We start from the raw sequence: 15074 nt of genomic DNA on the forward strand, positions 1-15074 counted from the left end.
CACAATCATCGATACAGATTACCTAAGCTGATGATCTACACTGGTGAGCAAGACGTTGAATTAAATATTATATAATGGTGATTAAATTTTCTGTATTCTCAAAAATTCGCCAACTACTACGATTATGATGAGAAATCTACAAACCTATGTTTGCCCACCAACAATTGGAGAGACCAACATGGCCATCAGGCGAATCAAGAGCAGCGAAGCAAAGGAGGCACTGAACGCAAGCCTAGCAGTAACTGCAAAGATACTCCACATTTTCTTCGGCAAGATCTGATCTCTGCAGACTCGATGACGCTTCAAAAGTCAGAATAATTTTAAGAACACTTGGGAGGATGGAACATGAACGCTATATTAACTTCAATCTCCGAAGAACCCACGAGACTTTAGTTTTGATGAAAAAATTAAAACCCTGTCTAAAATCTTTGGAGAACAATCATCTCTATATAATATCCGTTACCGATGCTTGAAGATAACGAAAGAATCAGATGACTGGGTGAAACATGCAGGGATTGTGAACCGAGAATGTGAGAGGTTCATATTGTCTTCCATGACTGCCTAGTATTTATCTGTAGCCTGCATTCACTCGAAGGTGCTGACATCCGAGCGAGAATCCTAAGCAAGCTAGAACACTGCCTCAACATGACGCCGCAGGACGTAGCTATCAAATGCCAAAGGTTAGTGAATCTGAAGTATGATGCCTCGATGGTAGAGAACGGTAACCGGTTCCTTCATGTCAATGCAGTCGAGAAGAAAGTCTCACGAGGTTACAGCACTCAGAATTATCGTAATGACAGCAACAAAACATCATCCTCCATGCTGTTCATGTGGCTGTTGGCAATTCAAAAGGTTTTGTCCGTTTAAAAATCATCGTTGTACTACGCGTTCAAGAAAAAAGAAAAAAGAAAGTCATTACGAAACACGGAAAGCTGTCAAACGAAAGTGTATTCTAAAAGATTGAAGCCACAAACAACTAAAGTAACGGTAGCACTTCACAAAGCCGACTTCCATAACCGTAGAAAGTATGTTTATCTCAAGATTAATGGGTATGGTGCCCGCTTACAGTTAGACACTGCCTTCCATATAACGCTTATAAGCAGGAGAATGCGGGAAAAAATTGCGAGACCGAGAACATAATCAACACATCAATCAGCACAGAGTGAATCTGAGGGAATTCTAAACACTGCTAGTGAAATTCCTTGTTAAGTCACAGTCTATGAAGAAGGGTGCAATATTTCTGACAGACCGTCCATCACCCGACTTATTGGGGCTTGATTGGATAGAAAGGTCGAGGTTTACAGACCGCCCCATAAACCCGATCTGCAACAACGTCGGTACGTGGAAAGTGTAGAAGGACATATCCAAAAGAACTCTGGTCAAAGGGGGAGGAGAGAGTATCCCAGAATGAGTGTTCATACCGGAAGGAAAGTCACCAGACGAGTGTATTTTAGGAAGAAAATCCGGACAGTTTTTAACAGCATGTTGCCGCCCAGAAAGACAAATAAACCCATGAATGAGTATCGTACGGTCACTCGTGGCTTCCAGGTGGATTAAAGGGTACTTGTCAAATCGTATCAAGGTAATAGAAAGTGGGAACCAGGTGTCATAGAACATCGGATCGGAAATGTACTATACCTGATACGGAGAAATGTCGGAACGTGTTTAAGACACATAAATCAAATTCAAAAAAACGGCAGAACATTGGTCCCACAATACCGACTCCCGTTTCACTCGCTTGTGGATTCATCTTGAAAAAACCCTCATGAGCACTAATGTAAAAGAGATAAAAGACGCAAGGGCAAAGCTGCACAACCTTCGAGAGTGATGGGCTGCAACAGCAATACGGTAACCAAGTTTCAGGTGGATCCGAGGAAAAAGTTTTACATAACAGACTTAAAAGAAGGAAGTTGTTGGGGTGACCTGGAAAACTTCTCACAAAAGACAAGCGAGAATCAGGAAACACTAAAAAGCATTTCATCTAATCAGAGTTCACCAGAAGTTTAGCCAGAAACATTAAGAAAGTGAAAAGTTACATGTAGAATTTCTGATTAGCTGATTATTATACTGCTACTATGTTTAGTAGCACTCCAGAATTTTCGGAAACCCAAGGACACCTAAAGTATTATAAAAACCTTACATTTTCCGTAAAAAAACGAACCTTTGGAGTAAAGTGCTTCTCTCATGATTTGCGCCTTTTCTCTCGTGTTCAGGTCACTGTGTAGTTCTAGCTTATGGGTTATGAGAATAGCTTAGGAACCGAATATAGTGTTCAATTAGCAAGACTTATCAGGTGGGTTGTAAATATAAAAAGAAATGATTGATCTTAACTGGCTAGCGCTTGCAAGAGAAGTAGAGCGCGGCGTTCCCACTCTTGATCTTGTGCGGATGCGTGACCGAGTGTCTTCGGCGTAGTGAGTCCATTAGGACTAGTGTGGTCAGCATCAAATGTCGGATACTAACAGAGCTATTGATTTCGGGGATTTATTTACCCCCACAACATTATTCTATCATACCCTAGTTAACAGTGGAGTTGCGTGGATTTTTAAGTCTCCGAATATACGCAAACGTGAGTGAACCTGAGCAATCCGATGCATCTGCAGCTTAAATAACCTTAACCCAAGGGGCAGGCATTCCTTCGTCCTCACATAGTTTTATAACCCACATTTGGCACTAGTTGTTAAGTGAACATGCTCAAGGTCAGTCTAGCGTCGCTCAAAGGTCGTCCATAAGTTGTGGTCTCACTGCTTGTGATGCTTTCTTGTAGCCTTGTTGACGTCACAGTTACCAGCCCAAGCTTTGTTGATATGGAAATTTTCTACTTATGGGTACATGGACGAACTAGTAAGTATACCGCCAAGTCGTTTATATTCCTCTAACTACGATTTCTCGTCATTTATTCTCAGAATGCACCTAAGTTTGGCAAATTCTCGAGTAAATCAGCGAAACTTATATATATTAGGTTTGAGATAGCGGGTTCTAGATTTTTTGGCCCAAAACTCATTGATCCATATGCCTGTAATGCATCTTGGCGTTATAATTGTTATTAGTTCATGATGAAAATCCTTAATATAACCTCCAACCTCAGCTTTTAGTTAAATCTCGATTCTGCTTTCTCACACTAATCCACAACCCTTCTTAAAACGTAGTACACTGGTAAAGTTTCTAAAAGTCACTTTGACGTAGCTCAAAGGTTTTTTTATAAATTATAGTCTCACCTCCCATGTACTTGATAGAGTAGTTACCAGACAGAACTAATAAATTGTTGGTTGTGGATTTCTTGTCACCGTCTCATGAGGAACATTTAGGCAAAACATCTTACTATCTCCCCAATTACAGTCGTTAAGGGCGACAATGCACAAAGTTCCTTGAATTCATCAAACTTTCTTTGGGGATGCGATCTTTATTTCCCTCAAGTTCTTCATTTTTCCCCTTTCTTGTTTGCTTGGGATTGTTCTGTCTTAAATTTTAGACCGTATTGGAAACAGTAATACACCAATTTCCTATTCGCAAGCTTTCTAGTTTGCCTTTAGAAGTTTGAAGTTTGTATTCTTTAAATAAATAGGCCGTATACGGTCTATCATACCGTAAAATTCACTCAAGGCTTTATTATGGTAGCACTACATACACGAATTATAAAACAAAACCTATAGTGTGGCTTTTACGGTATCATGACAATTATTTCGATCATGCATTTCTAGGCAATGAAACCTGTTACCTCCATCCCACTTAGTAATATGAAGCCTGACTTCGAATGAATTAAGTTTTTACTGTTTTTGTCACCGTTCAAGGAACTTTAAGTGCACCGTTGACTTGATTTTACACTGTTGAATTCTCTTGTTGACACGAATTAGTTTTTCTGACTAATAAACCATTCAATCTGTGCATCTATTTTTCATGTTACACTGATGGTATTACTGGAACGTTTAAGTAATTACAGCTATTGTTGCATGAAGTTATTGCTATCTGGTATCAATGGAAATATTCTTAGCAAACCACGATCATTTCTTTAGATAGGTATTTTATCTACCAAATTCTATTTTAATTACCCAGGATAGTTTCAATATAAAATGACCAATTTATTTATCGCTCCAACTAACCATAAACCTGTTTACTGTTCCGTCAATTTCTTAGTTTCTCAGGCTTGCACAATCATGGCCCAATCGCCTTCAGTAGAGGAGTATGGTATGACAAACGATATGTTGGCCGCACATATCAGAGACCACTTTGCTCAATTCACACTTTTGGAATCAGGTTTACGACATCCGAATTCTTTCATGCAAGATTGTGCATACCACCAGCTTACACCAGAAACTCGCAAACAATTGATTCACTTGTACGTGTTGACCTCATTCCCCTGTTTTTCCTTTACCTTGCTGCATTCAGGAAAAGTGTTTCAGATTTCTAAAAGTAGTTGGCATACAGAAGATCACATATTAGCTGATTTATTCACCTTAAAATCTAGGCATTCTTCGCGTGCTGGTTTTATCAAAGCTGATATGGGACAAATACCCACAAGTAAACCCAGTGACCGGAAAACGCGCTAAGTTAACATTGTACGTTCATACTGGGATCTTGTAGGTCGTCACTCCACTATATCGGACCTTAGTCAATGCGACCAGTATGCCCATTTATCAGCGCTTACAGCAGTGACGCAAGTAGGCATGAATTAACTGTAAAGTAAATACTAATCATCCTTTGCCTTTCGCAAGGCATTTGGTCATTATATTTTGCCTTCCAATAATTCGGCGACCTACCACAGAAATGTTAGATAAATACTTTACATAATTCAGATATACCTATCCATTCTCCGTATTCAAAAACAACTGGGATTCTCGTACGCAAATGTTTTCCACAAAATCTACGCAGTACGTCTCCTAATTATTTTATTTATTATTTATTTAAACACAAGTATTGGTACAAAGGGCACTGAATACATATGCGCCATACAATTCACTTGGTTTGTGTGTGGGTTGTGATATTCCCCGGGTGCCCAAACTGAAGCACGTGGTTTTCTTGGGAGACCACAGCCGTAGCCTCCGACCTAAAGGTCTGATCCACGAGACAATGAAGCAACATAAGAAGCTGCAGTCCCATAGTAGCCGGTGATCAATAATTGGTTCATACGCCATTTGTCCCCTCAGGATACTGGAGCTCATGTGCATCACTAGTTGGAAATCAAGGTTTTCCAACTCCCCTAAGTGGATCGATCGTCTGTATCCACCAACCCGGTCAAAGCGCCGGACATTCGCTTTTCGTCCTGCCAATTTTGTAAACAACACCCCCGCCACATGAAGGCAGTGGATAGGACTTCCCTGACAGTGGCTGTATACGTGTGGCCAAGTGAGAGCATTTGGAGACGAAGAGCTGACTCTCCCCACACTCGGCCGTAACAGGGCATTTGTGGGCTGTCTCATAATTACGGTATGAACAAAAACCGTTGTTGAGATCAAACTTATGTCTTGGAATTAGAGTGCTTAGTAAGATGGGAAGGCAGATTTATTTTATACATTTAAAATAATGATGTTCCATGTTAACGTTGAATTTGTACAACTAAATGAATATTGCGCTGAGTATTTTCAAATTCGCTTTCGAATGTTTTGCTCCTTGTCAATCTTTAAATTCCCATAAATGTCTTAGCTGGTTGGGGATTTGTCGAAATTTGTTACCTACGGTGAAACTGTCCTATCTGTCCGACTCCCAGACCAATAATTTCATCCAAGTGTATGAGGTAATCATAGTTTGAGATCTGAATTCAGTTCACTAGATGCTACATTTTATGAATCGAGTCAAATAAATCTATATTTTAACATTTCAGTTTAATAGTTTTACTTGGTATCTTCGTACCATAATCAACTGTAAAAATGAATATAATAATTAGACTCATTAATCAAGTACAGGTTTTGCACTATTTTGAGTCACACTTGTTGTGTAAAAGCTGATAATAGTTGTTTGCGCGAACTGAAGTACAGTAAGTTTTGGACTTGTGATTTAGTAACTAGAAGCTCAAAGCTACGATTTAACGTATGACTGAGGTGCTTTTCATGAGGATAGAAAAAGTTGATATGAGTTACTTTGTACTTGATTCCACGCAATCATTTCCTTACGTAATCCAAATATATTCTTATAAGATTGTTCAATACTTGTCAAAACGTCTATTCCGTAGACAACGTTGCAAGCTGACTGGCTATTTTGTGACCTTCATTTTCAGGCTTGACTGGATATCCATCATTATATAATTATCTTAATTCACCTTGTATGCTTATGTGCAATTAGCATTTATTTTTGGCTAAGGACCTCGTAATATCATTCATCTTGACAACTGTCAGTGTAATTTAGTTCAATCTTCCTGCTATTTGTTCACACCATATTAAGTATTGTTGTGATTTGGTGACAATTCATCCAATGTATTATTGTGAAACTTTGTACCAATCACCCATTCCACATCTTTCATTTACTTCGATTTATCATTATATACAGATACTATTCCCTTGATGAGAGTTTTTTACGTGAATTTGTTGGCAGAAGGTTATCAAATAAATCCCGACGGGAATTATCTGATATTGCAGAAAGATGTGAACTTCAACTAAGGAGTTGTAAAAGGCAGTTTGATAATTTGTCGTGTGTCGCCCGCCGGACTGAAGATTTACCTGGTCCACTAACAGATAATATAAAGAATTGTTTTCTTCTACCAGAATGGCTTGCCGAATGTTATGCCGCTGTTATATTTATTGCAAGTAACAGGTATATTTACACAAAAACTTTTGACAACTTAACTGGTTTTGATATAAAATATGATGCAACAGTGCTTCAATTGCAAGTACAACATATTATGACAGCAGTAAAAACTGTTATAAAGTTATATGACGGGTAATATATGCATTCCTTGTTCTGTTAAGGGTTATTAGTATGTTGTATTTGCCTTATTTCATCAAACCTGTCTATCTGTTACTGCTTAAATGTGTGAAGCATTATATTTATTAGTCAGTGAGTTCTATCCAGCACTGCAGAAGAAAAAACCTGTAATATTCCTAAGGAAGCGCTCGTTAATTTTGTATTATGTTCCATTCTTGTTCACACATTTGCTGGAGATTATAGTCTGATGTTTCCTTTTTCACGTATTTCGTTTCTGTTAAGTTTCTTAGCAAGGAGATAGTACGAAATCATTTGAGTTAGTCAGAATTGTGCTTATGAATTTATATTGTGTGGTTTATATATTGAAGGCTCTAAAACTTTGTGGTTGATCACCTCGAATAATACTGCTTAAAGCGGTTATAGTGGCCCGGAAAAAGCCATTCTTTACTCTTAACTAAACCTTTAGCACTGTTTATCCACATGTTTTTCCAGCTTAATCTAAGCATTTCGTCCCTTCGTTGGTCTTCACTCTTTCTTCGATTCGACATGCTTATTTAGGACGTATTTCACTGACTTTGTCTAATAGATAATCATCTCTCTGTACATATATTTCCTTAGATTTGAAACGTCTAAGAAGTGTCTTTCATATCTTACTTTTGAGAACTTGGCATACTGTGCAGGTCAGCTAATGACTCATTGGTCAACTAGTGGTAAAGGTAGGTATAAATTTGTTTTGTTTTCTTGATAAGTTGTAATTCGGTCCATTTTTTCAGTGTATGATAAAAAAGGAATTTATGATTTATTGTGGATATGATGTAAGGTACAGCATTAATACAATTAACTAATCAATCAGGTACAGATTCGTATACGTGCCCATGAGCTGGATTCTAAATATGAGGGTTAGTTATGCTACCAGGTTGCCAAAACTTCAATAGTTGGGAAAGGTATTACGACCTGCTGCTTGAAAGTTGAACGCCTGAACCATTGGGTTACTGTTCCACTTTCTCGTTATCTGACGGTCCCAGTTTATCAGAATCGTTTCAAACATCGTTATTACTTGCTTAGAACAGCAAATTTTCATTACCTAAGTTGGTCATTTATGAGTGTTATTTCAAAAGTTTGGTATATAAAATTTTTAATCTTAGACTCACTTAAGTATAAATAATTTGCATTTACAGTTCTGTTGATCCTATTACAGTCAGACAGTAACAACGTAGAACTTCGTACGTACGTACATCAGTTCGAGTTGCCACACCACATTAGTACAGAGATGCAGTGGCCGATTCAAATCCCGTAGTGCTAGATGTAGTAAAATTATAAGCTGTAATCAGAAAAATTAGGGTTTGAAGATGTTATTCAAGGAGTATAATCCAGTGAAATAAATTTGGAAAGAGGAAAAATGGGACATGAAGATTTCAGAAGATTAGAATTCGGGAGAACACAAAGAGTGGATGCACCTGTACCATTGCAAACGATTTTGAGCCATGTCATTCAAGGTCTCTAACCATCGGTTGTTATCATCTCGCGGTCCCCAACCAGGTAGTCTACACCTACCAACATGGCTCAGTCCACTTGTCAGTGACTTCATGGCTTTGTGCCATGTTTTGGTCTGTCCGCACCCAGCTTTCTCCCAACCTACTCCTACACCATAAAACATCCCACGTCGGGGTAGTCGGTGGTTGGACATACGCGACACATTTCCCAGCCATCTCAACTGACGAAGTTTCACTACTTCGTCGATTTATTTGCCATCCTTACCTAGTACCCATTTCCTAACAACTGCACTACTTACCAGGTGGTCCCAGGATATACGAGCAATATTTCGAAGACACCTATGATCAAATACTAGTAGCCTACGGATATCCTCTACTCTTACCGGCCATGTTTCACTGCCATAAAGTAGGACGGAACGAGCTGCTGCACAGTAAATAAGTCCTTTGGTTGGTAGATGGATATCTCACCTACGCCATAAATGACTTACTTACTTACTTACTTACTTACTTACTTACTTACTTACTTACTTACTTACTTACTTACTTACTTACTTACTTACTTACTTACTTACTTACTACTTCACTTACTTACTCACTCACTCACTCACTCACTCACTCACTCACTCACCACTCACTCACTCACTCACTCCACTCACTCACCACTCACTCACTCACTCACTCACTCACCCACTCACTCACTCACTCACTCACTCACTCACTCACCACTCACCACTCACTCACTCACTCACTCACTCACTTACTCACTCACTCACTCACTCACTCACTACTTACTCACTCTACTCACTCACTCACTCACTACACTCCACTCACTCACCACTCACTACTTACTTACTTACTTACTTACTTACTCACTTACTTACTTACTTACTTACTTACTTACTTACTTACTTACTTACTTACTTACTTACTTACTTACTTACTTACTTACTTACTTACTTACGCGTGTTACTCCTCGTGAAGGAGCATAGGCCGCTCACCAGCATTCTCCATCCAACCCTGTCCCGGGCAATCCTTTCCAGCTCCTTCCAGTTCCTATTCATCCTTTTCATATCTGCTTCTATTATCCGACGTAATGTGTTCTTAGGCCTTCCTCTTTTCCGCTTCCCTTCAGGATTCCAAGTTAGGGCTTGTCTCGTGGTGCAGTTTGATGATTTGCGTAATGTATGTCCTGTCCATTTCCATCGTCTTTCCGTAATTTCTTCTTCAGCTGGAAGCTGATTTGTTCTTTCCCACAAAAGGCTGTTGCTGATGGTATCCAGCCAATGTATGTTGAGTATTTTGCGAAGACAGCTATTTATAAATACTTGTACCTTCTTGATGGTGGTTGTTGTAGTTCTCTAAGTTTCAGCTCCATATAGCAGAACTGCCTTGACGTTGGTGTTGAAGATTCTCACTTTGATATTGGTTGAAAGTTGTCTTGAGTTCCATATGTTCTTCAATTGTAGGAATGCGACCCTTGCTTTGCCAATTCTTGTCTTTACATCTGCATCTGAGCCTCCTTGTTCATCGATGATGCTTCCCAGGTATGTGAAGGATTCCATAAATGACTCAAGTTTGTAAAAGCTAGTCGAGCCTTCTGTATCCGTGCTGAGATTTCGTCACACACCAGACCACAAGGGCTGATGAGACTTCCAAGATAAGTGAAGCGGTCGACACGCTCAACTACTTCACTCCCTATCACTAGTTCGGGTGTCGATGTAACCCAATCCTGAAGCAACATTTTGCATTTCGAGGGAGAGAATCGCATCCCGAACATGCTTGCATTGTTGCTTAGAGTGGTCAGAAGACTCTGCATTTTGTCAGCGTCTTCACCAAATAGAACCATGTCATTGGCATATTCTAAGTCAACAAGTGAATCTCCCAGTAGAAGTTTAACTCCTGGAAATTTAGATAAGGGAAGTATTATCTCTAAAAGCATGTCAGCAACAAAGTTAAACAAAAATGGAGAGAGTGGGCAGCCTTGACGAACACCACTTAAGGTAATCAATTCTGCTGACAGTTCACCATAAGCTCTCACTCGGTTAGTTGTGTTTGAGTAGAGAGCCTTTATAAGGTTAATGTACTTCTTTGGTACTCCTTCCAGTGATAAACACTGCCATAGAACCTCACGATCAACAGAGTTGAATGCCGCCTTAAGACCGAGAAATACTACCATTGTGGGGCGTCTGAACGTATGTCTATGTACTAGGACCTGACGTAGTATGACTATCTGATCTATACAACCATGTCCAGGTCAAAAACCATCCTGGTTTTCTCTAGTCTGTTCTTCACGAGCTTTAGTTGGGCGTCGATGTATTGTTGAAGCTAATATTGTAGACACTATATTAGTCAAACTGATTCCTCTGTGATTGTCACAAGAGGACTTTTGTCCTTTCTTATAGACTGGCACAATCAGTGATTAAGACCAGTCAGATGGGATTACGTCCAGTCCCCAGATTCTGCCTAAAAGCTCAGTCAATCTCACTGCTAGTACTGGACCGCTATCCTTAAAAATCAGGGATAAACCTGTCAGGGCCTGATGCTCCCCAACATTTCAGATTTTCCAGCTTCGTAAAGAGTTGAAGGACTTACATCCAGTTGCCATTCAGGTAGACTGGAGATCGTGGGATTGTGTGGCTGAAGGCCGGTTGAACTGATCCCTAAAGTGTTTTGCCCATCGATCCAATCTCCTGAATTGAGAGTGAATAATGTGTCTATCTATTTGTGAGATAGTTTCACTAACAGTTGGATTCTTAACACCGGTTTCCTTGACAAGTCTGAATAGTTTTCTGCCGTTGCCGCTGTCTTTTCCATCTCTATTGCTTTTGCTACCCACGATGATTGCATAGGCTTCTTATCAGCCTGCGCTTAAGCTGACTCCACTCTTCGTTATGTTCAGAGCCAGATGGAATGAGTTTTCGAGCATCTATCAGTGCGGTAGACGCTGCTGAGATCCAGTGCTTCTCCCTAACTTTGTGGTTTACCGTACTAGCAGATATGAATGCTGTTTCCACAGATTTTCGGATATCATTCCACGCTGCTTCGGGGTGGGCATCACATACATGGCTGCCTAACTTTTTCTAGCTGTTCCTGAACTATATTCTTAGCTCGGCTATCATTAAGTAAGACCCTAAGAGGTTTACTTGCAGCGTCTTTCCTACGTCCAGTAAGACGCAGACAAATGCACGCTCGTACTAGAGCACGATCTGAATCTAAGCATGTGCTCCAGAACGAGCGACAGTCTTCTATCGAGCCCTTCCATCAGTGGTTGATAGCGATGTGATCTATTTGGGTTCAACGTTGGGATGAATTCGGGGATCGCCATATCAAAAGACGTTTTTCCTTATGCTAAAAGTTAGTATTTGCAAGGAACAGGCGGTTATGTGAGCACATCTGCAACAGACAGTCGCCATTATCTGTTCTTTGAGCCACGACACCATAAGACCCACCTAGGTGTCTTTGCCTTTCGCTTAGTTCACCTTTTATATACTTACTTACTTACGCCTGTTACTCTCAATGGAGCATAGGCCGCCGACCAGCATTCTCCAACCCACTCTGTCCTGGGCCTTCTTTTCTAGTTCCATCCAGTTCTTGTTCATTTTTCTCATGTCTATTTCCATTTCTCGGCGTAGTGTGTTCTTTCGTCTTCCTCTTTTCCTTTGGCCTTGAGGATTCCATGTGAGGGCTTGTCTTGTGACGCAGTTGGGTGCTTGCCTCAATGTGTGTCCTATCCAATTCCAGCGCTTCTTCCTCCGCTGGGATCTGGTTTGTTCTCTCCCACAATACGTTGTTGCTAATAGTGTCCGGCCAATGGATCTGAAGTATTTTGCGTAGACAACTGTTAATAAACACCTGTATTTTCTGGATGATGGCTTTCGTAGTTCTCCAGGTTTCTGCCCCGTACAGTAGGACTATGTTGACATTTGTATTGAAAATCCTGACCTTGGTGTTGGTTGACAGTTGCTTTGAGTTCCAGATGTTCCTCAGTTGTAAATATGCTGCTCTTGCTTTGCCGATCCGCGCCTTCACATCTGCATCAGATCCACCCTGTTCATCAATGATGCTGCCCAAATATGTAAAGGTTTTCACATCTTCCGAATCTCCCCCGTCAATTGTGATTGGATTGGTGCATGCTGTGTTGTATCGGTGAATCTTGCTTTTCCCTTTGTGTATATTGAGACCTATTGCTGCTGAGGCTGCTGCTACACTGTTCGTCTTCTCCTGCATTTGTTGTTGCGTTTGGGATAGAAGGGCCAGATCATCTGCGAAGTCTAGATCGTCTAACTGCATCTTAGATGTCCATTGTATCCCGTGCTTCCCTTCAGACGTAGACGTCTTCATGATCCAGTCGATCACCAAGAGAAAGAGAAAGGGTGAGAGTAAGCAACATTGCCTGACACCGGTCTTTACTTCGAACGACTTTGTCAATTGTCCTCCATGCACGATTTTGCAGTGTACTCCATCATATGAATTCTGTATGATAGTGACTATCTTCTGAGGCACGCCGTAGTGTCGAAGAAGTTTCCATAGTGTTGTTCTGTCCACGCTATCAAATGCCTTTTCGTAGTCAATGAAGTTGATGTAGAGTGATGAATTCCATTCAATTGATTGTTCCACAATGATCCGTAGAGTTGTGATTTGGTCTGTACACGATCTATCCTTACGGAATCCTGCCTGTTGGTCACGAAGTTGGGCGTCTACGCAGTCCTTCATCCTGTTTAACAATACCCTGTTGAAGACTTTTCCCGGTATTGAGAGAAGAGTGATGCCCCTGTAGTTATCACAGTTGCTGAGATCGCCTTTCTTCGGTATTTTGATCAGTAGTCTTTCTTTCCAGTCTGTTGGTACTTGTTCCTCATCCCAAATCTTATTGAAGAGAATGTGGAGTATCCGTGCAGTTACCGCTACGTCTGCTTTTAGTGCCTCTGCTGGGATGTTGTCCGGTCCTGCTGCTTTGCCACTCTTGATTTGTCTGATGGTCATGCTGATTTCTTCAATTGTTGGTGGGCCAACATTGATTGGGAGGTCCGTGGGTGCTGCTTCGATGTTGGGTGGGTTCAGTGGAACTGGTCGATTCAAGAGTTCTTTGAAGTGTTCTACCCACCTGTTTCGTCGTTCTTCAATATTGGTGATTACCTCGCCTTCCTTGCTTTTCACTGGTCGTTCTGGTTTGCGGCGATTTCCAGAGAGTTTCTTTGTTATGTCATACAGTTGTCTCATGTTTCCTTCTCTTGCAACCTTTTCCGCCGTCGTTGCTAAATCTTCCACATATTTACGTTTGTCGGTTCTGATGCTCCTCTTCACTTGTTTGTTAACTTCTGTGTATTCAGTTTGTACTTTGTTTTTTTTCTGCTCTTGTTCGACTGGTATTGATTGCTGCCTTCTTGTTCCTCCTTTCTTGAATCTTATCCTGTGTATCAACAGTGATCCATTCCTTGTGGTGGTGCTTCTTGTGACCCAGGACCTCATGACATGTTGAAGTGATTGCCTCTTTAATCCTCTTCCAGTTGCTCTCCATAGTAGTTCTTTCTCCATTGAGTAGATCATGAAAGGCCTGGAACTTGTTGCTGAGGCCTATCTTGAATTTGTTGAGTTTGTTAATATCCTGAAGAAAGGCCGTATTGAACTTTTGTGACATTGTCCGCCCCGTTGTCCAGTGTTTCTTGAGTTTCAATTTCATCTTGGCGACCAGCAAGTGATGATCTGATGCTATATCAGCTCCTCTCTTGGTTCTCACGTCCTCTATAGTCCTCCTGAACGTTTTGTTGATGCAAATATGGTCGATTTGGTTTTGCGTGGTGTGATCCGGTGAAGTCCATCTGGTTTTGTGTATGCGTTTATGTGGGAATATGGTGCCGCCTATGACCAGTTTATTGAAGGCACATAGGTTTGCAAATCTCTCACCATTTTCGTTTCTGTCTCCCAGTCCCTGTCGTCCCATGATGTCTTCATATCCAGTGTTGTCCGTTCCAACCTTGGCGTTGAAATCTCCCATCAGAATGGTCAGGTCCTTTGTTGGGCACTTCTCGATGATTGACTGCAGCCTATCGTAGAATTGATCTTTAGCGTCTTCATTGTAGTCGTTGGTAGGCGCATAGCATTGGATGATGTTCATTGAAATGCCCTCTTTCTTTGTTTTAAACGAGGCTTTGATGATCCTTGGTCCATGAGATTCCCATCCTACAAGTGCATTTTGCGCTTGTTTGGACAGCATCAATGCAACTCCTTGTGTATGTGGGGCATTTTCTTCTTCATGACCGGAGTATAACAGGAGCTCTCCTGTAGTTAGTCGTTGTTGTCCAACTTGTGTCCAATGTGTTTCACTGATTCCAAGTACCTCCAGCTTGTATCTCCTCATTTCTGCAGCGATTTGGAAGGCTCTCCCGGTGTCCCACATTGTACGAACATTCCATGTACCTAAATAAATGGTCGCTCTGGTTGTCAGAAGGGGCATCGGCCTCGTAACTTCCGAAGGAATTCGGCTTTCATCATGAGGCGTCATAGTTCTTCTAAATGAAGACCTTCTGACTCCCAGGGCAGAGTCTAAAAGGTTTGAATAACTTTTTCTGGTTAGCGTTTTTTTAGCGAATTAGTTTTCTACAGGATGGGGACGCTAACTCCATGCCCAACCCTCCTCCTTTATCCGGGCTTGGGACCGGCAGTAGCCCCCAGAGGGACTTCAGGCGGAGTTCACCTACCAGCCACTATTAGTAAATCAGAACGCCT

At 41.0% G+C, this 15074-nt stretch overlaps 1 protein-coding gene across 2 annotated transcripts in view; it reads left to right on the forward strand.

Annotated features, from left to right (window-relative positions):
• The first annotated feature begins 2685 nt into the window (after positions 1 to 2685).
• Positions 2686 to 15074, forward strand: part of MS3_00007562 (uncharacterized protein) — a 37600-nt gene continuing 25211 nt past the window's right edge. Inside the window, exons 1-5 of one of the 2 annotated variants that reach the window (XM_051215864.1) lie at positions 2686 to 2844; positions 4135 to 4658; positions 4713 to 4868; positions 6481 to 6744; positions 7474 to 7571. In XM_051215864.1, the coding sequence (XP_051073722.1) occupies positions 4846 to 4868; positions 6481 to 6744; positions 7474 to 7571 (385 nt within the window). In that variant the 5' untranslated portion in view covers positions 2686 to 2844; positions 4135 to 4658; positions 4713 to 4845. The remainder of the gene's footprint in view (positions 2845 to 4134; positions 4659 to 4712; positions 4869 to 6480; positions 6745 to 7473; positions 7572 to 15074) is intronic. The other variant, XM_051215865.1, reaches the window with a different exon arrangement.

The sequence above is a fragment of the Schistosoma haematobium genome, chromosome 1, assembly GCF_000699445.3.
Source record: "Schistosoma haematobium chromosome 1, whole genome shotgun sequence".
NCBI classification, from domain to species: domain Eukaryota; kingdom Metazoa; phylum Platyhelminthes; class Trematoda; order Strigeidida; family Schistosomatidae; genus Schistosoma; species Schistosoma haematobium.